General features: G+C 35.3%; 1 protein-coding gene across 3 annotated transcripts in view; it reads right to left on the minus strand.

Annotated features, from left to right (window-relative positions):
- Nucleotides 1-22,496, minus strand: part of Lrba (LPS responsive beige-like anchor protein) — a 481,883-nt gene that overhangs the window by 158,650 nt on the left and 300,737 nt on the right. For all 3 annotated transcript variants that reach the window (XM_038347328.2, XM_038347329.2, XM_038347327.2), the window contains exon 41: nucleotides 953-1,070. In XM_038347328.2, the coding sequence (XP_038203256.1) occupies nucleotides 953-1,070 (118 nt within the window). The remainder of the gene's footprint in view (nucleotides 1-952; nucleotides 1,071-22,496) is intronic.

Consider the following 22,496-nt stretch of genomic DNA (forward strand, 5'->3'; position numbering starts at 1 on the left):
AGGTATCTATAGAATTCCACTGAAGGAAAGGGAATGAGGATGAGCAAGTGATAAATACTGGAAGGTGGCCCCTGCTTCTGAACGAGACTGAAATAAAGTGTAAAGTAATGTTTCAATTATTTATATAGAAAAATAATGCTTGCATTAGTAAAAAAAAAAAAAGTATCGAGGATTGTGAAAGAGCTTATAAGGAAGTCAAAGGCTTGTTCCCTAAATGTGCTTCTTTCTTTGTAAACACATGCCACTATACAGGGGAGACATGTATGCATATAATTTATGTTCCTATGTGTAGATTTAAATCATAGAGACTACAGAACAATTAAGAAACCATCAAGCTACATATACAAGATAGAAGTGTATCAAAGATATCATGTTTTATATATTTTCCCTTGGGCAGCTCAACTGATAACACAGTCATTTTTCCTTCAAGTTCAACTTGCCTTCCCTTCTTGTCTTGATGTACCTCATGAAGCTCATTTTAAATTTACAAGCAAAAACTTAGTTTATACTAAGAATGGACAACTTAATACCATTTTTAACTTTTTAAAAAAATAGATTCTCGTTTGATAAAAGACAAAATAATACATGAATAAAAAAATAATTATATGAATCATTTGATCATATTCGTCTGTCCCCAAATGTAATCCAGGCAGTGCTGAGGATATGGGAACTTCACAACTGGTTCAATGGTGAGGTCACTGTTCATTTGCACTTGTGGAGCATCGCACCACTGTGTGAAACAGCTAGGAAAACAAAAGAGCTACAGCAATTCTAAAAAGGATGGGGTAGGAATAGGAATCACAGGACGAGGAGTGAGAGGCAAGCAGTGAGGTCAACAGGGCAGAGGGCAAACTACAGTTCCGGTGGAAATAGAAACAACATGGTGTGCTCAAAAATGACATCAGAGTGGGGCAAGTTAGCTTTTCTACAATGTGCTTCTGTAACATATTACCTCTGTTTGCCATAAAGATCTCCAGGGCTGTATTCTGCAAAAGATAACGACGAGAAAAGATTGATCTTATCTCTGTGAACAGCCATTTTCCATGCAGACCTTCTGTATATGCCAAGATCTAGTGAGAAAAAAAGAAAACCCCATTAAGTCTCAGCACTACAATCCATGAGTGTTGTTTCCCTCCAATTAAAATAGAGAATGCTCTATTAAAAAAAAACAATTTCTAAGAAAAATAATTTAATAGATAACAAGACTGTTTGGAAAAAATGAAGAAAATGCATTGTAATTTGTGAAAATCAAATTACATGAAAAAGTATAGTGAAATTCTTAAATCTCTTCTTACAATTACATATTTGGGCTTTGTAAACAAAGAAATCTATTGTCAGGAAAGAGATGCAGCCTTATTTACTGAAAAACTTTAAAATCTTATTAGAAAAACAAAGTTTCAGATAAAGTTTCAAAAAGTAAGAATTCGAAAGAATGACATATGTGCTGAAGACCCTCTTATACAAATGGATTTTATATGATATGATTATAGCTTGTCCAATGGTGCCTTTGCCCTGCTTTAAAGATGGATGTTAGTACACTATTCTCAAAAATTTTAAGGTCACTGGTAAGGCCAAAAAAAAAAAAATCAGAAAACATAAAGATTAACTGTATAAGGGGTTAAGTATCATTTTGTCAGTCAAAGCTAAACACAACCCTGCAAATAAAGTCAGCATAATCTCTCCATGGAGTGGGTGGCTGTCAGAGTAACTTGTTACAATTCTTGTCATCCCATGTGACAGACACCGTTGCTTAAAATGCTTTGCCAATCCACAGTAATCCTGTCTTTAGTTCTAAGCCACTTTGTTGCCTTGTTACTCAAGGTTTGTTTTCAAAAAGATCATTTCAAAAGCTTAATTATGAGAGTCTTAGAGGAATTCAGACTCAGCATTTCTCCAAGAGAATCAAATGCCATTCCTACCAAGAGCTGATAAAAATCTGAGATCAATTAAGCTAAAAGTTAATATATATTTCTACAGCCCAACTCCAACTAAAAAACACAAATGAAAACCTGTGATTACAATACTGCAAGACAGGGTCACATTTGAAAGAAACACAGAAGAAGAAATATTTGATGATAAACCTACACTCCATCCTTCCTTTGTTTCCTTCCCTACCCCACCACACCGGAGCTACAAATAAACCTATATTCTTCAACACAAACAGCAGTTTCTTTGAAATTAAAAACAAAAAACTTAATTCATTCAGTTATTTTTTTCAATTTGGTACATGAGAAATTAGAAAACAGATATAACTTTGAAAAATACTATAAAAACTTCAAGAACTAGACAAAGACTCATCTCTCAATCTTGAAATTGGCAACAAACGTTCTACCTCTTGGGTTCATAACAAATACCAGTTCATACAAATAAAACCGAGAGAGAGGAAAAGGCAGAAAGAGGACAGATCAAGGTTTTGTTTGTTTTTTAACTACTTGCTTTCTTCTTTGACTGGAATGTTCTTTCAAACCTCAAAGCAGACCTTCTCTTACATTTACAATTCTGCTCCTGTCATCTCCCAGACAACCATGGACTCTTCACCTTCTGCTAACAGTACCAAACACCCCAAACTGTTCAAAGTTTCTATAGAACACATTGTACCATCTGAAATTAGAATATGTACTTGTTTGATTCTCATCTCTCCTGCTTTTAAAAGACAAAGATCTAAGCTTTAGTTCAGGAAAACATCCAAATAACTCTGCAGCCTTAGCAATGGCACAGAGTATCAATTTTGAGATGACTGCATGAAGCCTAGCAGCCTGAGCGCCAGACAGGGATTCAATGCTCCTTCCTCTTTCCTCCCCCCCCCCCCCCTCTCTCTCTCTCTCTCTCTGGAGGCACAAGCTATTATATAATAATATTCAGTTTTCTGATTTATTAGGAAAAGTAACTGTATTTACTAATTTAAAGTAAGTATTCAATCACTTACTGTAGTCTGCCTAGTTTCTATGCATATGAGTTCAACACCCTGGATTTATCAAACATTAAGAATATATTACACATTATATATTTTATAAACATGTAAAAATATATCCAATGACTCTGTTCATAAGTAAAATGTGGCATGCTGAAGACATGTTAACTAAATATTAAAACAAAATCTCTTTGAAAGTTAGTGGCAAAGTTCAGCCTACTCCAAGTTTTCAAATTCCCAAGTCTAGAGTTTCCCTTAAATTATACACTGTCAATGGTCTTCAAAAGCATCCTATAGTGGAGTGTGTTAGACACCTGTAATCACAGTACCCAGAAGGCTGAAGTCCAGAGACTGTGATGTTTCTCTTGAATTCAAGTTTCTCGGGACTACAAGGCTCAGTCTCCAAAGAAAAGGGGTTGGGATTAAAATAGAACTTGACTCATTAGAAACTAAATAAACTACATTGTCTTATCCTTTATTTAGGTTGACATTAGAAAAGGAGAGAATCAAAATAGCACAGAGTCAGTTAAGCATTGTGACATGCTAGAAACATTGTACACTGGTGTGAAAATTCCATGTTTCCTGAGCAGAGAAATCTCAGGTATACTTGTTGCTCATAACAATGATGCCAACACTTCACAGAAACAATCACACAGCCAAAGAGTTATCACATTCTAGAGTCTCTCTATCCAGTAACAGAAACAAGTATGTTAAAATGATGCTTTTAAGATTTTTCACATATTCAGGTAGCTATGTGACTAATCAAAAATTCCATATATATTCTACTGATTTAAAGAGTTTGGTTGTTTCAAGAATTTACCCAAAACACAGTGCCATCCTCCTTAAGATGTATTTTAGCCTAACAAATATAAAACCTAAAAATTACACAAAATGACATAAGGCCCACACATACTCAACCTTGTAAAATTTTAGTCTTTTGTCATATTGTTGAAGAAATTTTAAAAATTTAAGTGTGGGGGTGGTGGCACACACCTTTAATTCCAGCACTTGGGAGGTAAAGACAGGCAGATATCTGAATTTTAGATCAGCCTGGTGTACAGAGAAAGTTCTACGACACCAGGGCTACACAGAGAAACCCTGTCTTGGAAAACCAAATTATTATCATTATTATCATTATCAATAATAATAAATTAAAACAGCACAGACAGTATTGAAACTCCTAGACCTCACATTTCTAATCCCATTTTTCTTTTTCTTAGAACAGTCACTATCTTTGTGGTTTATCGTTCACACGTGTGTAGATTACATGTATGTGTGTAGATTAAGTACTCCATGAACTGAAGCCAGTGCTGTGTTACACGGGTCCACACTGGACACAAACAGTGGAATACAGAGAGTATCAAAGTGTGCTTCAAAGTTTAATAAAGTCTCATAATATTTTCAAACACATAAAAACAGACGAGAGAAAATTCTATAAAACTGTCTAAAGATTCAAATTTTAAAACTGTAATAAAAATAGCCTAATTATATATAAAAAATAACAAAAGGGAATACCTCTATAGTCAACTTGTAGCTTAAAATAGAAATGGAGACTCTCTTAACTAAAGAGTTTCTACCTGAAATTGAGATAATAACATTTCTAGAAAGTATTCATTAGGAAGAGATGTCAGCGCTGGAACGCAGTGGAAGCCTGGCTGAACTCGAGGTTCATTTTTGCTGGAAGAGGAGTGTGTGCCTGGTCTGAGGCTCCACTTCAAAGTCTCTAGAGTTCAATTAAAACTGGATTAGGTAGAAGCAGACCCTTCTTTGGGACTTTCTGTTCACTGGAACTCCACGCATACTGACAGCACCCTAGACAGAGGTCTAGCCCTCCAATGAATCAGTTGCTATGGCAACTGTATCATTACCATTGCTCGGCAGTTATGACCCTGAGTCTAGAATAGCTTGAAAGCCTAAGCCCACAGCACTCTCCCTGAATTCTTACCACTTCGTTTTAAATTTTTAGTGTGATTATTGGTGAATTAAACTTTTAAAAATAATTTGTTTTAACAAAGTTGATTTACATATTAAAATTTAAAATGGCTGTTAGAATAGGAAATCAGTATTTAAATACAATATACAAATACATACTAAATTTCTTCCTTAAAGATCAAATATATCTTCTTTGAAATGATAATAATGTTTTCCAAAAATACATGTATTTCTTTTTCTTCTCTTCTTATAGTTGCCTATGAATCATTGAGAAAATTCTTTTATCAATCTGCAGTTCTTAGAATCACAGTAAAGGATTTTCATTCCTTTTAATCAGAAATCTTGCTTTCTCATCCTCAAGAAATAACAAAAATAGAAACCCACATTTTGTTAGTCCAACTAAATGATACCATATTTACAATTTAAAAAGTAAATTTTAAATAGCAGATCCATGTTTGTTTCACTAGTAAAGGAGCAAAGAGGAAAGGTTTGTTACAAAGAATATGCCCTCATTAAAATTTAACTATTTTAACATTCTTCTAGAAGAAAAAAAATGTATCTAAAAAGGAGGAAATATTTTATCTAAAAAATAGAAAATAGTTTGAACAAAGTCTGCATATACAAAATCAAGAAATAGAAGTCTATGTAGCTGGAATTAAAGAAGGCTACTTAGAGAAAATACTATTAGTAAACCAGTATAGCATAATCTCGGTTAAACACTCCTTAATTTTAAGTGGTTTTACTCATTCAAACAATCCCATATTGATTTCTGAAGAATTTGGCAATACAAAGCCTAATATCACATAACAAATAACAACAATGGTATTTGAAATTCTACAATAAAATCATTTAGCAACTCTACAAATACATTTACTGTCAAGAGAGATGTTTTAGATTCAGTGTATAAGCCAGAAACTAATCCTGCCATCAAGTAATAATGGCACTAGCTGAAGGTTAAGAAGGTGTTCTCATTGTCCGCAAAGTGGAGAACAAAGCATAAACTAAGTCTTTAACCTGAGCATCAGAAGATATTAAAATATTCAAAATATCTTTAAAACAAAAACACACACTGAAAAAGCTACTCTCCAGTGAGTCCACCACTCAATAGTCCTGTCAATACATAGTGTTTCTAAGAACTGCAGCATGATAAAAAAAGAAATTTTTTTAAAGAAATTTAATCAATTGTTTAAAAGTTGAAATACTGATTTTTTTTTTTTTATGTTTTGTTGTAGTTTTCTCTGAAATAACGTCGGGATGACCCTCCATTTTTCCTAATAATAAATACAAGCTGTTTTAGGATTTCCTTCTTTACCAACCATATGACTTTTAGTGTTTTATGTACAATCATATATTCTTAACCAAATATAGGAAAGAACAACAAACTATGAGAATTATCTTTTCAGAAAGTGGAAGATATTGACTCCAGTGGAGAGTTTTTAAAATGGTGATTATATTGTAACTGTCTATGAACATTCAGAATGGATCTATATTCCCCGAAAGCAAAATAGCAACTAAACTCAAAGTCATGAATATAAATAAAAATTATCTTTAAATCAATTATGAGTTATTATTTAATTTCTTTCATCATTGTATTTTTCTCCTGCTACTAGTCCTATGATGTAGTACAGCACTGTCCTTAACATTTTCATGGGTGACAAATTCAATTAAATATATTCATTACTCTAATGCTCTCCTTGGCAGTTTTAGTCAGCATGAAAAATTAAAAATATATTAAAAAATGCTGTATGACCTTTGTATTGATTGGGGTAAAATGGCTTTAGCCTGGGTGTGGATGATGGGGCAGTTGGGAGGGAAGACGGGGAAGCATACAAACACACACACTCTTATGTTTTCTCTTCCAATTACTGAGGGGGATGATAAAACCACAGCAAATGATGTATCAGCTCATTTTATCTTATCGCTTTGGGGCTAGGTGACAATGAAGTTCATATTTCACTGGCTCCCATTGAAGATTGTGAAAATTACTTGCCCTCATGACCTGAAATTTCACTAGAAGACAGAAATTTCTCTTCTGCAAAGTAATGCAATTTTTCAGATGTCAACCTTTAGCCTAGCTTTAAAAATTAATTTCATTTATATTAACCAATGATATTGATATTTTCACAGAACGCTCTTTTGATACATGAAGCACTGACTGGCAAATTGATGTTGCTTTAGATGGGCAAAACTATTTTACTTTAAGCTGCAATGGCAGGCAGATTTATGGCAAACTGAAATTCCCATTTCATAACTTAATATTTGTGCTAGAGTGCTGTACCTTTAAGCCTTTGGCCTGTAAATAATTCAGATTCTTTACATGGTTCTATTTTATTTTCGACATTTCTCAGCTTAAAAATAACTTGAATTCCACATGATACATTATAAAATTATTTTTTAACTGGTATTTTCTATGTATCTTAATGAAAAATTAAAATGTCAATAAATGAAATCAAAGAAGGTATTTATTTATATTCAAACTAATTTTTAATTCAGTTTTAAAAACTTGTACCTGCAGTTTTGAGGGTCTTTAAAAAAAAAGACAACAATCCTAATGACAACATAAAACATTACCAGAGTACGGTCATGAAGAACATAGATATTTATTCTTTATTTGTTCCCACTAAGAATACACAGGGAAATAATCAGTCACAAAAATTACTACGACCAGAATGAACACAGAAACAACCCTATACTTAAACAGATACACTGGGGTCTGAAGATATCATCTAAAATGGAAACAAAGCCACAATGCAAGTTTTATCATGAATGCAGTGTGAAAGGTTTCTGTCTGGTAGGAACACCAGGGATGCGGAGAACACTGTCAGTATAAGGGATTTTCAATAAAAAAGTTTAAAGGTTTATTGTAATAATACCACTAGGAGCTCTACAGTCTTATATTTTAACATGTTTTATAACCTTTACTTAGTTAAGTGCTTTCAAACAATGCCTGACAATAATTATCACACTAAAATCCCCTTATTTGATTAATAAGACATCATATGCATGTGTATCTAAGCTGTTAATATTATAAAAGATATGGGAGAGTCATTTATCTCTCTCAACTATTTTCTCTACATTGTATCTTCCTACATTCAAACATCACTTTGGCATTTTATGTTAATAATTCATAAATTATTTTTATCAAAAATATTTATATATTTGAGTATAGGGGTTATAGTCACATAGAACTTGCTATGTTGTATGGACCTAACCTGGTATGATCTCTTTTCATTAATTTATCTATTTCCTTATTTCTGTGGTGCTGGGATCAAATTTGAGGTCTCAAAACATACTAAAACATTCTCCTCTGAGACAGCCCCAGATCCTGTTCTTTTTGAGATAGAGTTTCACTGGGTGCCTCAGAGAAACCTTGAACTTTCTAGCAAGGATGATGCTCCTGCCTCTGCCTGAGAACTGGGGTTACAGACAAAGCACTGCTATACCCAGCTTCAAAAATACTTATGTTATATTCCTCCTTAAATATGTGGGTATGTCTATTTTTAATTTTTTATTCATATTGAAAATATTCAGTCACTTCTCAAAAACACAGGGAAATAACATACATTGTTACTATATCCAAAGTTCAAAAATTTTGCCCATTATTAAACAGACTTTCTATATTCACGAATTTTACTATTTAACAAATTTAAACTCAAATCAACTAGTAAAAATTTACTAATTTTAAACATATTAGAATATTTTATAATGTATAGTTAACTAACCAAGAACACTAACAAGTTTTCTCAATGTCAATTCTTCCTTTATACCCTCAAGCTCAATCTCAAAAGCATGTATGAGCTTTTTGGTCTGGAAAGTTTTGTAGGTGGGGTTTCCATGGAAGAAAAAGTCATTGCTCCACTGTTTTCTGTCAGCCATGGCTGAGCAGCTTCTATACACTATGTCGACTGAAACCTCTGAAACAATGACCAAAATGTACCTTTTTCTTCTTCCCCATCAAAATTCTTTCTTTCATACCTGAACACATCTTTTTAGATTTTATTTATTTTTTATGGTTTATTTTTTTCTTTTTTGAGACAGAGTGTCCTAGTTAGGGTTTTATTGCTGTAATGAAACATTATAACCATGACAACTCTTATAAAGAAAATATTTAATTGGGATAGCCCGCTTACAGTGAGGTTCAGTCCACTGTCATCATGACTGGGAGCATAACAGTGTGCAGATAGACTTGGTGCTGGACCTGAGAGTGCTATCTATATCCTGCATGCAAACAGAAGTCAATTGACAGTCACACTGAGTGAAGCTTGAGAAAACAGACCTAAAAGCCTGCCCCCACAGTGACTTCCTCCAACAAGGCCACACCTACTAATAGTGCCACTTCCTATGGGGGCATTTTCTTCCAAACTACCACACAGTGATTCTCTCTGTAACTCTGGCTGTATTAGAACTCACTCTATAGACCATGGCCTTGAACTCAGAGATCTACCTGTCTCTGCCTTCCTAGTTCTGGGATTAAAGGTGGTGTTCCACCACCACCCAGCTTTCTGAATACATCTTAGAGTACAGTAATGTGAGTTTAGATCAGAATGACTTATTCTCTTTGTAGAGGTGTACAATAATATAGACACAGTAAATTTCTCTGGTGCCCACATTGCCTAAATTAAAGGGAAAAACTTATTTACCTTTAAGATATTTCCTTTTGTTATTTAAAATACCAAGGGTAAGAAATAAAAACAATGCAAAGCAAAAGAAAATTATTTGGAATGTAACACATGGTATGTGCCTACAAACCCCAGCAGGGCTTCCATTCAGAGAGACTTTTCTCCTTCAGGTTTTCAGCTTTTGACATTCTATTTACTACTCAACTGCTTGGTTAGGGTTGCTTATACTCAACAAATTAATATAGGTTCATATTTTTTTCCACAATGGAATGTCCAACTAAATATGTCGCTCATGTTCAGCTTTGGATACAATCTTCCAAAAACTGTTTTCTTAAAGGACATTTACCCAACAGAACATTATGAACACAAGTTAAGCAGGATTTAAGTGTTAACCACATTTCCCAGTACAGATCCATACAGTTCAACACACACCACTAAATTGTTATTTATACTCTAATGCAGCTACATGACTAGCTCTGGTGATTTTTCTACAGACCCATCCCATAAATTTGTAAGATATACAATGATAGGTGGAAAGCTAGTTCAGCGTCATAAAATACCCATAATCTTATTTTGTTTTCCTGTTTGTTTTTTTGAATTTTGTATCTCAATGTTTTTAAATTTTCATTTTACTTTCCAACCACAGTTCTCCCTCCTACCCCTCTTCCTGTCACCCTTGCCTTCCTCACAGCCCAACCCCCAATCCTAGCATAGGGCAAGGCCTCCCACGTGGAGTTAACAAAACTTGGTTAAAACCACTAAGTTAAGGCAGAACCAAGCTCCTCCCCCTGCATCAAGGCTGAGCCAGGCATCCTGCCATAGGGAATGGACTATAAAAAGCCAGCTCAGGCACCAGGGAAAGGTCCTAGTGCATCTGCCAGGGGCCCTCAGATAGACCAAGCTACACAACTGTCTCCTACAGGCAGAGGACCTAGTTCAGTTACATGGAGGCTCCACCGCTGTTGGCTTAGAGTTCACAAGATCCCACGAGCTTGGTTCAGCTGATCTTGACCTCCCTTCTCCCTCTCTTCAACTGTGTGGTTTTGGGTGTCAGGGTAACTGTGGCCTCGTAAAAGGAGTCTGTCAATGTTCCTTTGGGTTTATTTTGTTGTTGGTGGGTGTGTGTGTGTGTGTGTGTGTGTGTGTGTGTGTGTGTACCTTGAGTGATGGTTTTTTGTTTGTTTATTGAGAAAAAACTTAAAGATGGGTGAGTTGGAAAGGGGAGAGGATCCAGAAGGACTTGACAGAAGGGGAAAATAAGGTCAAAATACATTTAAATTTAAAAATGGCTTTAAATAATGTAATAAAAAGAGAAAACACCTAAGAGCAGATTAACATATGCATAGTGTCCTAGTTTGGATTTTATTGCTGCGACCAAGACAGTATTTCAGTTTACAAATTAAAATCTGTAATTCAGAGAAGCCAAGGCAGGAACCTAGAGGCAGGAGCTGAAGCAGAGAACCTGGAGGGATGCTACTTGTAGACTCACTTCCTCTGGTTTGCTCAACTACCCTGCTTTGCCCTCCTACACCAATTAGCAAGCAAACAAATGCTCCACATGCAAGGTCACAGACCTCTTTCGTGGAGGAAGTTCCTCAATTGAGGTTCCCTCTTCCCAGGTGACTCTACTTTGTGTCAAGTTAACACAAGCTAACAAATACACATAGCAAGACACCAAAAGACAGAAAAGCATTAACACATAACACACACTAAAACAAAACAAAACAAAACCATGAGTAAGAGAATTTCCCCTTTTGATTAAGACAAGAGTAACAGACTAAACTTAACTACCCTTGGATCTAAGAAATACTAAAGACAAATACAATAAATAGGGGAGGAGCTACTTTGAAGATATTAAATACCAAGCAATTAAAGACAGCGAGTCCTGAAAAATGGCTAAAAAGGTCAATGAGATGGCACAGTGCATGAAAGAGCTTGCCACCAACCCGTACAACCTAAGTTTAACCTCTGGATACCAGGTGGTGGAAGGAGAGAACTGATTCCTGCAAACTGTCCTTTGACCTCTACATGGACAGACAGACAGACACACACACACACAGACAGACAGACAGACACAGACACAGACACACACAGACACACACACAGACAGACAGACAGACACACACACACACACACACACACACACACACTCACTCACGGGAGGACATCTATTAATGCCTTATGCCTTAGTGTACTGCCTAAAAAACAGGGCAGAGAACAAAGCAGAGAACAATCACCCAGCTGGTGCATAATGGTTTCCTTGCACAGGGTTCAGAGCTCAAAGTAAAGCAGTTGGTAATTTCTGTAGTTTTTGATGTTTGAGACTTTGAAGCAGTCTATGATCTAAGGACTGACCTGAAAGCCTAAGTAATGACAAGCCCACGTGTTTAAAATTTAAAAAATAAGCCAGGCGGTGGTGGTGCACACTTTTAATTCCAGTACACAGGAGGCAGAGGCAGGAGGATGTCTGTGAATTCAAGGCCAGTCTGATCTACAAAGCTAGTTCCAGAGCAAGTTCCAAAGCAACACAGAGAAATGCTGTCTCAAAAACAAACAAATAAACAAAACAAAAACAAAAATTTAAAAAATAAAATATAAGAATAAAAACAAACAAAAGCTATAGAGCCATCTCCTAAAATTACTATGAGCAATACCAAGAGCCTCCACAACCAGAGCAAACAAACAGCTGCCCACAATTCAGACCATTGCATAGAAAACTTGGAAAGGTTCTACCAATGTATGAAGAATCAGCCTCATACTAAATGTGATCTGGTCCTGCCTGTCAAATCTTCAAAGTAAGTTATAATGGGATAAAACCACACTCAAGAAACCTGAGCCCAGAAAAAATACCACATGAATATTTACGGGCTCTACAATTGGGTTAAATTCATTACAACTAGCATTCAATTAAAAATGACCATTCTTGTACAAAAGCAAAAAACATGACTAATAATAGAGAGGAAAAACAATACACTTACCCAGAAATGACACACATGACAGAACAATTAGAAAAGGACACCTAATCAAACCAAGAGTATTCTAGGGTAAAACCTACTTTTAGGAATAAGTTTATCTTACAATGAAATCCGATCATTTCCTTAACACACATCACTATCCTGATTATTTGTGAACCAAATGGAAGTTTAAAACACATACAACACAACATTGGGTATAGTGGCATTCAACTGCAACCACATCATTCAGAAGCCTGAAGCAGGCATCAAACTTTAAGGCTAACACAGCCTACAAATCCACACACAGTCTCAACTAACCAAACAAATAATAAAAAAATAAAATTCATGATAAAAAACTCAGATATCGGAAAGGATAAATATGTAAATCTATAATGTAAGCAACACCTCTCAATAATAGATTAAATAGATATAGGTGTAAGATTAGTGAAAGCACAGGTCACTTGAACATAAGCACCAAACAACAACCTAACTGATGGTATATACTATTCCATCTAAAGCTGCATAATACAGTCAGGAAGCCAGGTTGTTAGGCACCATGGCACGGGCCTGTGTAGTTCCAGGCATTTCAGTGTCTGGGATGAGAGGTTTGCTTAAGCCCAGAAAATCAAGGCCAGCATTAGCAATCCAGCCAGCTTCCAATCTTAAAACAACAACAACAAAAAAAACAAACAAAAGATGGAATATATTTCGGGCCCAAACCCAAGATAAAATAAATATAATCAATTCAGAATATAAAATATAAGTTTAAATATTAATGGAATTAAAATAAACAACATCAACAAGTGACCTGTTACACAACATAGTGACAGTAATTATGAAAATGAACTAAATTTTTCAAAATAATGAAACTACCTAAGTTGGAAAGGAAGCAACAGAGTGCATGATTATATCTATTGGAGAAATCGGACTTGAAGTTTGTACCTTCCCAGAGAAAAAAAGGCAGTTTCAATTAGTTCTATGGTTAAATTCTACCAAACACTAAGAAGAAACACCCCTAATTCTGTTTAGCAAGATTATTCAGGAATATTAAAGAAGGGACACTTGCCAACTGCTTCTATACCAGCATAACCCTGAGGTCAGAATCAGACAAGAACAAGAAAATTTAAGCATCAGTCTCAACTTATGTGAAACTATATAAAAAAAATACTTTGTCATCTCCAACTAGTAAGTATTATTACAAATGTCTGTGTCTTCACATATAGTCTCTAAACATATCCACAATTCCTATATATGACTTAAAAAGTCTTCATCAAGTATGGTAGAATGGAACACACATATAGTGTACATACAGTCCGCTGGGCCACTTGATCCCAGGTGTTTAAGGGCAGCACAGACACAGAGAGACCAACAGTTGAAGGAAAAAAGGAGAGAGAATAAGACAGGAGGGAAGAGTTGTATACCAGCTAGGTTTTGTAGTATATTCTATCTTGACTTCCTGTGAATTTCAGCAGAGTAGCTAAATCCTCAGGCTTCTTACTCAACATTGACTTCATCACTACCCATTGCTCCTACTGTCAAATCAGTAAGAGATACCAATCATTAGAGGTTTGTTTTAGAACCTTGTATACAATCACCAACTAAACAACACCACCATAATGTCCTCTAATCTCTTTTTATGTATGTCACCATATATAAAAGCACACTCATTACTGTTTCTTCAAGATCTGCCCACCAGAGAAGAGATTACTTGGTAAGCAGAGCTTCATAATCCCCACAGGAACTCTGCCATCCCAAGCTGACAACATACCATCCCCTTTTGATTCCATGATACCCTTTGCTACCTAAGTTCCTTTCATCATAGCACTTTCAATACCAATAGAAAACAAACTACAACACCTACGAACACAAACGTTAAACAATCAAAAAAAGTTAAACAATCACTAAAGGTATTATGAATAAATCAAGATTACAAAAGTTGAAAGAATTAATAGAAATATTTGTGTGCCTTCTTATAGATCTTTTCAGTCCACTGGGTAACTACTTCAAAGTGGCATGGTTAAATTGTGGCTTAGTGGCATAAATATTTTTTTAAAACCGCCAGAACAATTTTAACAGTGTTTGCACACTTTTCCACTTCTATATGCAACAGTTATGAACAGGAGTTCCTCCGCATCTGTACTAACATTCTGTGCTGTGTTTCTCAATAACTGTAGCCACTGTCATGTGTAATAATGTCGCCCTGCCACTCTTCAGTGCTTTATGGAAGGCAGAATTTTAGGAACAATGAAGTAGGATAATTGGTGAAATAAATCCCTAAACAGTATGTTCAGGATATACTTTGAGGCTTCTTTTTAACTGTTTATCAACAAAAAATATTAAATAAAATTTATAATCAAAAGAGGGGTAGAAAGTAAGGATTTAGAAAATTCTCAGTCTGGCGAGAAGCACAGGAGCAAAAGCCTAGACAGCCCACTAACATGTATAAAGAGAGCATTGAACCTATTGGGAAGCCAGGTACTGTTCAGCAAAACAGTGGACAGTGACTTCAGAGATTAATTACCACATCCATCACAGGTAAAAGGTGACAGAACCTTGAGGAAGAACAGCTTCAAAAGAGTGCTCCGTTCATCTGAGAGGCCCCAGGTATCTATGGGCCACACAGTACTTCAATGAATCAACCCAGTGCCCAAAGCTGTTGCACGATGCTCAGGAGGGCCCTTGGGCAACTAGGGCCACCTCTATGAAGGGTGTAATATGGCAATGCGGAATGCTACCAGTGTGGTGCTAAACTCTGCAGGCACACAGAAGGCAAGAGCTGTGGAGGAATGGTTTTTCTCCATGGAGGCTTCAGAAGATACCTGAGACTGCCTGAGTGCTGCAGGGTCCCCACCAGAGCAATGCGGACAGGAGCTGTGAGACCACACCAGAGAGACTCACGGATTGGAGCCAGGAGAGCAGGTGTATCCCAAGACAGACCCCAGCATGCAGCCCCAGTCAGGAAGCCACGGGCATGACATTTCAAACTGCAGAAGCTAAAGGACAGACCTGGACCACCAGATCGTGGGGAGTGGGGTTGTTGGAGGTTTTGGGATCAGCCCCCAACTCAGTATATTTAGAAGGCAAAGTATGGAGTCAAAAGTTATTCTCAACTTTCACTATCAAATAATATTTATCCTAGGTAAGAATCCCATTTTTCCTATTTCTTTGTGTAGGTAGTCAGTTTTAAAACTATACATTAGACATTATGGACTAATACTGGTTTTATCTAGATTTTTACCATCTTCTTTGGAAAGGGGTGAAGTTTAGAGCATAGCATGATAAGAATACCAAAAGATGACATAACTTCAATTTAATAACAAACAACTCATATTACTTCCCTCCCTGACACCACTTTTAACCAAAGCAAGTAATTATTCTTTACAGTTGTCAAAACACAAATTGATATATAGACTGCCAATATTTATTTCAACAGTTTTCCCTTGGAAAACATGAAGGGGGCCTGCACCCCACCCAACAGACACAAAGCATGCGACTGTACGATGCAGGCACTTTGTGCATTTACATATAACACAGACTGTGCTTCGTCAATGATATTGGGTTTCAAAGGTCTTCTGTACTCTGCAGATTCATGTTTCACTGATAATATAAACTGGTAAGGGCCATCCTGAGTGAAAGAAAGATTTAATCTTACACTTAGGCTAAAAGACAAACAGACCCTTCATCTCACTAGTGTGGTATATTTTTAAATAGAGCCCATGAACCAGCAACTAATTCTATTGAAATGATGAAAATATGCCTAGGTTAGCCTATAAAGTGTTATCTTATCCTAAAGGTGATAAAGCCTATAAAAACTCTAAGTTGTAATTTTTCAAATGACAAACATTTTCTCAACCTCAAGTCTGATATTTATAGAAGCTGGAAATTTAAGCTTTCTGAGTAAAAAAAAAAATAGAAATAGATACTTATTTAAAATGTTCAAGAATTCATTAGCAAATTATCTAATTATATATATGCAATTCAGCTAAGAATAAATAATTTTTGGATAAATGTAAAATCTGTATGTAATAAAAACAAAATTATACTTCTTCCTACTAATTTCTTATAAAGCATATAATACATAAATGAAAATAAGAAGACATTTTCATATTTTCTATATGTGGAAAACTAAACATATATAATACATATAATATTTTTTCTGTTCCTATACAGTATATGACATAAGTGGTCTTTTAGCCACCTCTTCTAAGAGGACACATTTTAGTTTTGTAGTTTTCCAGGTATATTCTTTTCTTCATAGTCCCAAAGAGTCATTACTTTGATGACCATTTATCAGAGATCCAAGTTTAATCTGTAAGACCTATTGAGATAGCAAATAATTCAGCCTCAGTGACTGTGTGTGTGGAAATGGGCTGTGTAGCAGATAAATGGTTCACCTGCCTCTGACATAGATTAGACCATCATTCAAAATAACTACAGCTTCCTAGAACAAATACAAGGAAACACAGGTTCACTTTAGTTGCTGTTTATGCCTGAGTGCAGTCTTCCTTCCAGAGAGCTACAGTGTTATCAAAGTTTCCTGGCACAAGCAAAGCAAAACAAAGAACAAGCAACATAATGAGGCAGACACTCCACAGTTGTTACAAAACACAAAAAATTCAATATGTACTTATATCTGATTTCTCTTTTACACTAAGGCATCTTGGAAATCTTTCTTGTTTCAATCTTAATGAAAAGGTGTAAATTATATTAAGCCAACCCACAGACAAGAAAGCCATTATAGACATACATCTCTTTCCTTATATAAATAGGCTCCATATTCTTCCTAGTATTTTCTAAGATGTTTTCTCATTTATTTTGCTATTAGAAGAAAAAAGAAAACATGTTTAGAGAAGGGGGCCCGCTGGATACTCAGATAGACCCTCAGAACACAAATACTTGCTAAATTCAACAGAATAGTCTCCCACTAAGTTACAGTTTCAGAAATAAAATGTGTTATCACAAAAAAATTCACCTGTAGAGAATAGTTTCCTATTCGCCAATTATGCAAAGAATAAAATTCAGCAGAATGAGTTTTTAAATGTACAGAAAGCATAACTGCCAATGAGAACATTCCTACAGTTGGGTGAAAAAGAAAAGGAAGACAGCCAATAAAATTAAGGATGAGAGCTACTCATTTAAAATATAGAATTCGATGTGCATCTTCTGGTTAACCCCAGCAGAGTGACCACGACATTTACTTCTCTTGACTGACAACAGACTTTGGCATTAAATCACCTAACCTCATCTTTTTCTGCAATGCCATCCCTTCTAGTTGCAGACTGGAAAACAGCCTAAAAGAAAGCAGTGGAAAATCTGACAAGGGGCTGGGGAAATGGGTATTGCTTTCTCAATGAAGAGAATAACTGATATGGTATGCCAACGTTTTTATATTTTTTGATTATTTATTTTTGGAGGTTTTTTGCTATGAATAATTTCAGACATACACAAGAATTATACTATTGTAATGAAGCTTGATTTACTTTTTATATAATTTCAAGAACTGTGATAATTTGAAGTTATCCATTTCCCTCATCATCTTTCTCCCTTTTCTGGAGTATTTCAAGTAAGTCCATTTATAAATTTATTGGTGAAGACTTTGTAATTAAAACAAATACGATACTCTTATACATAAAAAAATCAGTGATTTCTGAAAATTATCCAAGTATAAAAAGATCCCCTGATAATACTTTCTTAAATATTTACTTGTTTCCAAATAATAATGACAGAAATCTACATATTATAGCAGTTACTGTTTTTTAAGTTGTGTATATTTTTTAACGTATAAGACTTCCTTTGTATCTGGCAAAATGGTTATTTGTGTTACCATTTAATTTGTTTCTTAATTTTTTTTTTTTACTCACTTCTTGAAGTGAGTAATTTCTTAAAAAACCGGGGCACAAACTTATCATGCAGTTGCACCAATGATATCCTCAAACAGTTCTGTGTTCGATACAGAGAATCAATTCAAGATATATGTCTCTTTTTGTTGAGAGCTATATATAGAACACAACTTCAAAATTCTAAAGGCTGAATATTCTGGTAGTCAACCTGGGTTCTATTAATCTATGGGTCAACATGAAGAAAGACTAAAGATGAGTTAGCTAAATAAATTGGAAGATATTTATACACTATGCATTTCTTAGAAGCCACTGGGCTGTGGGCATTACCAGGCCAAGAAGCAGTAAGCAGAGAACCCAAGGCAGCATAACTCCTTTAATTACAGCCATTAGCCACATATAAAACCAAGCTATCACAGTGGGTGCAGTGAAGAATAGAAGTTAACCAAAATGCTTTCTATTTCAAGCAGTATCCCTTTCTTTGTGAATTCTGTAGTTTCTATTTTCTTAATTTAACCTTGAGTGATTCGTGAAAACTTTAGCATAAAAATGAAGAGGTGATCAATCATTTGATGCTACAAGAATGGCCACTGTTTACACAGTTATTATAATGTAAATACTGATGTTTGATTTAATTGAGATTGTGAAATATCTATGTTAGGAGGAAATCGGAAACTAAGTGTGAGAAATATCATGACAAAGAGTGGTACATTCTTGATATTCATCAGAGGAAGTCTATATATGATAATTTAAAGCTGATTTTTTAAAAAAATAGGAACATTAGCATATAGAGTTTTTGTTGTTCTTTTGTTTTGTTTTTGAGAAAGGGTCTCAGCATGTATGTAGCCTTGATGGCCTAGAACTTCTTTTGTAGACCACGTTGGCCTCCAACTCAAAGAGATCATTTGTCTTTGCCTCCTACTGGGATTAAAGTCATGTGCCACCATGCCTAGCAAACACATACTGTTTTAAAAGGCAGTATGACTATAAAGAGTGGGTCAAGGGGTGGACAAAAGATTACTTTCAGGTTATAAAAAGCCTTTCAGAAACATTATGCATTTCAGGCAGTTGATGTCTTATTTTATGAATAATAAAATGTTTTTGGTTACTTTACACATGTATCTCACAAGACTGTATGCCATGCAGTTTGCACACATTGTAGTTCATTAAATTTTAGCAACAGTAATGGAGGTACAGATTTTTAAGCGAGACCAGCTCTGCAAAGAATGTTTATGGTCTCACCACTATGAGGAGAAGTACTAGGCACTGCATTAACACGGAATGAATTCCCACATGCCCCTTTCCAAAGATTTCCAAAGAAATCTTTCCATCAAAGCACTATAAGCACTGCTAACCAAATTATTTAGTATCCTATGGCTCCTCCATTCCTTTCCTTTCCTCCTCTCCCCTCCCCTATACGACTGAGGTAATAGACTAGAGACTGGTGTCCTCATTGGTATATGCCTTGAACTGGTTGAGAATTTGAGTGCTAAGTGAATGAATCATTCTCAAAATCAGATGTTCTGTCTTTATTGCCCAACTCTGGTCCGTTGTGGTGGCTCCACGCACTCTGCTGACATTGTGAAAATCCTGTCCTTTGCAATGCCACCACACTTTGCCTACAGTCTTCCTCATGTGTTCACTTCACCAAGGTGTCCTCTGCTTGGCATACTGCGGATCTCTCTCCTTGTAATTGTTTTCACAGAACACATGCTCTTACTTGTTATCTATCCCTACTCGACCATAAGCTCAACAACAGAAGAATATTATCCATTTCCTTTTCCTAGAATAGTACATATACTAAAAATAGAATGCCAGGTGTACAGTAGATGTTATACAAACTATCACATGAATAAATGGATGCAATGTAAGTTAATGCGATCATGAAATCAACAACTTCTATGAAATTATTTAAAGTTTTCTGAAATCTTCAAAAAGTACCAACAAAAAATATGAAATGAAGAAGACTTGGTACTGAAACTGTTGTCTAATAAAAGGCTTATATTTAGAGTCTGTTGATAAAATAAAGATACAGAACAAACAGTAAATTTGTTTTTTAGTATATGGTTTTGATTCCAGTTCTCTTCTGTACAGCTCATAGAAATCTTAAATGCAAAACTTACATTAATTAACTAACATTAATTGGCCAGCCTGCTAGTTTATTTCAGTTTTCTAAACTTAACTGTTAATTTTCAAGTTTATTGAGGAACAAATGATAAAGCCCACCTTCTAAATGGCATGCTCTTAAGGATCGTATAGGGATCTGTCACTCTCCTCTCCCTCTTCGAGCTTGATTGATTACTCCTTTTTCTTATGTTCATTAATCTCGTCACCTTATCTTTTATACCACTTCATTTTAGCAGAAAGGTAATAATAAAACCCTCATCCATTATCCTTTTGCTCACCTAGTCAAGCGGAAATGGTTAATAACATGCTACAAATTGAACTTCAATCACCTCATTTTCTCCTTTGTTGAATACACATTAAAATATATTCCAAAAGTGCAATTTGTTTTACAGGAGAATTTGTGTTATATTGCTACAGACAACTGAAATTAAGTGTTTTTCAGTTTGGTTATTAAATATATCCAAGTGCTCTTTTATCGATAATACTAAAACATTAACTCATTTTATTAGGGTGTAATAAGACCAGAGCCTTATCTCCTAGTGCACAAAGACATCTAGACTACCTAATAGTATGTGTTCTATGATGGGTCATTTATCTTTTTACAAAAACACTACTGATAATTTATGAATTGGTACATCATTACAGATGAAATTGCTCTCTATTTTTAAAAGTTAATTTGTTTACATGCAGGCTTATCTTGAAACGCAAGCTCTATTAGTGAAGAGGTCTTTACTGTCATAGAAAACAGTGAGAGAAGGATGGGCATATACATAGAATAGGAAGACATGTGATTTAAGATTATAAAACCATAACCTCTGAATGGAAAAATTTATATATAATTAGACTATGATTCCCAAAAGGAAAATGGAAAAACGACTTCTGAAACCACGTTAAATTCATACATACCACAACAAGGAACAGCTGAACTAGGTTCTTAAACATAATGTTGAAAATACTGTAGAAAAAAAGAACTATCATATTGGAAATGAGATTTCTACTAACGTTGGATGAGGGTCTCTAATCACAGTAGTCTTCCCGCCTTGAACCCTTACCTCTGAATGCTGGTGTGCAGGCCTGTACCATTACACACTCATCTCAGTATCTTTTATCTGTCTGTAAGTAGACAAGCATGCTCGTCAGCCTCAGAAAAAGTAAAGTAGGGACAAATGTCAGATAACATCACAAAATAACCACTGGGAGCTGGAAGTTCTATAACTCCTCTAGTACTTATTAAAAAAAAAAAGAAATCCATCTTCACTGGAAAAAAGTTTATGCACTTTTTGTGTTCCTTTTATCTCTCAGATTGCGTCCTTATAAGTTTTGCATAGATAACCTGGGGTAATTACAGTTACTAAATTATATAAGATAATTCACTCAGGTTGCTATTTTCCAGGAGGAACAAAATGTACCATGTATCCATTCCCAGTAACATTAGCTTTAAGACTTTGTACTACAATATCCAATGGTGCAATAAGTGCACAATCCTACCCTACCTTCAACATGGGTTGACTTATTTTTTCTTACATAAAAGGTTTCCAAGCTACGTACCACATTAGACATGAATTAGACACATCACAATTACATACTTTATGACTTCCATGAGTGATCCTTGCTTGATATTAATTGTATAAAAACTAATATTACAGTAACAATAACCTAAAAGTGGCTTTGTATATGGCAGGAGTTATAGTATTGACTGGTGTGCGTGCATGTGTGTGTGTGTGTGTGTGTGTGAGAGAGAGAGAGAGAGAGAGATGTGTGTCACTCAGCCTCGTGCATTCCAAGCGTGTCCCCTTACCACTCAGCTGTATAGGGGGCCCTACCTAAACCCATGAGACTAAAAGTAATTAAATGCTTATAAAGAAGCTGAGAACATGTGTCCTTACAAGAAGCATGGGAAATCAGTAATTTGACACCAGCATGTAAAAAGTGAAATCAGTAAAGAGGCCTATATGTGAAACAGTTTTTATTTAAATTTCTAAACATCCTTGTTTTGTATCAGATGACAGGGACTGTACGGAACCACGTGCATTCACGGAATGAGGGTCCTGCTCAATGGGTTGCTTCATGAGACCTCCAGCTGTCGGGAGGTTTTCTTTCTGTGTCAGCAAAGTCA

The sequence above is a fragment of the Arvicola amphibius genome, chromosome 11 (assembly GCF_903992535.2).
Source record: "Arvicola amphibius chromosome 11, mArvAmp1.2, whole genome shotgun sequence".
Classification (NCBI taxonomy): domain Eukaryota; kingdom Metazoa; phylum Chordata; class Mammalia; order Rodentia; family Cricetidae; genus Arvicola; species Arvicola amphibius.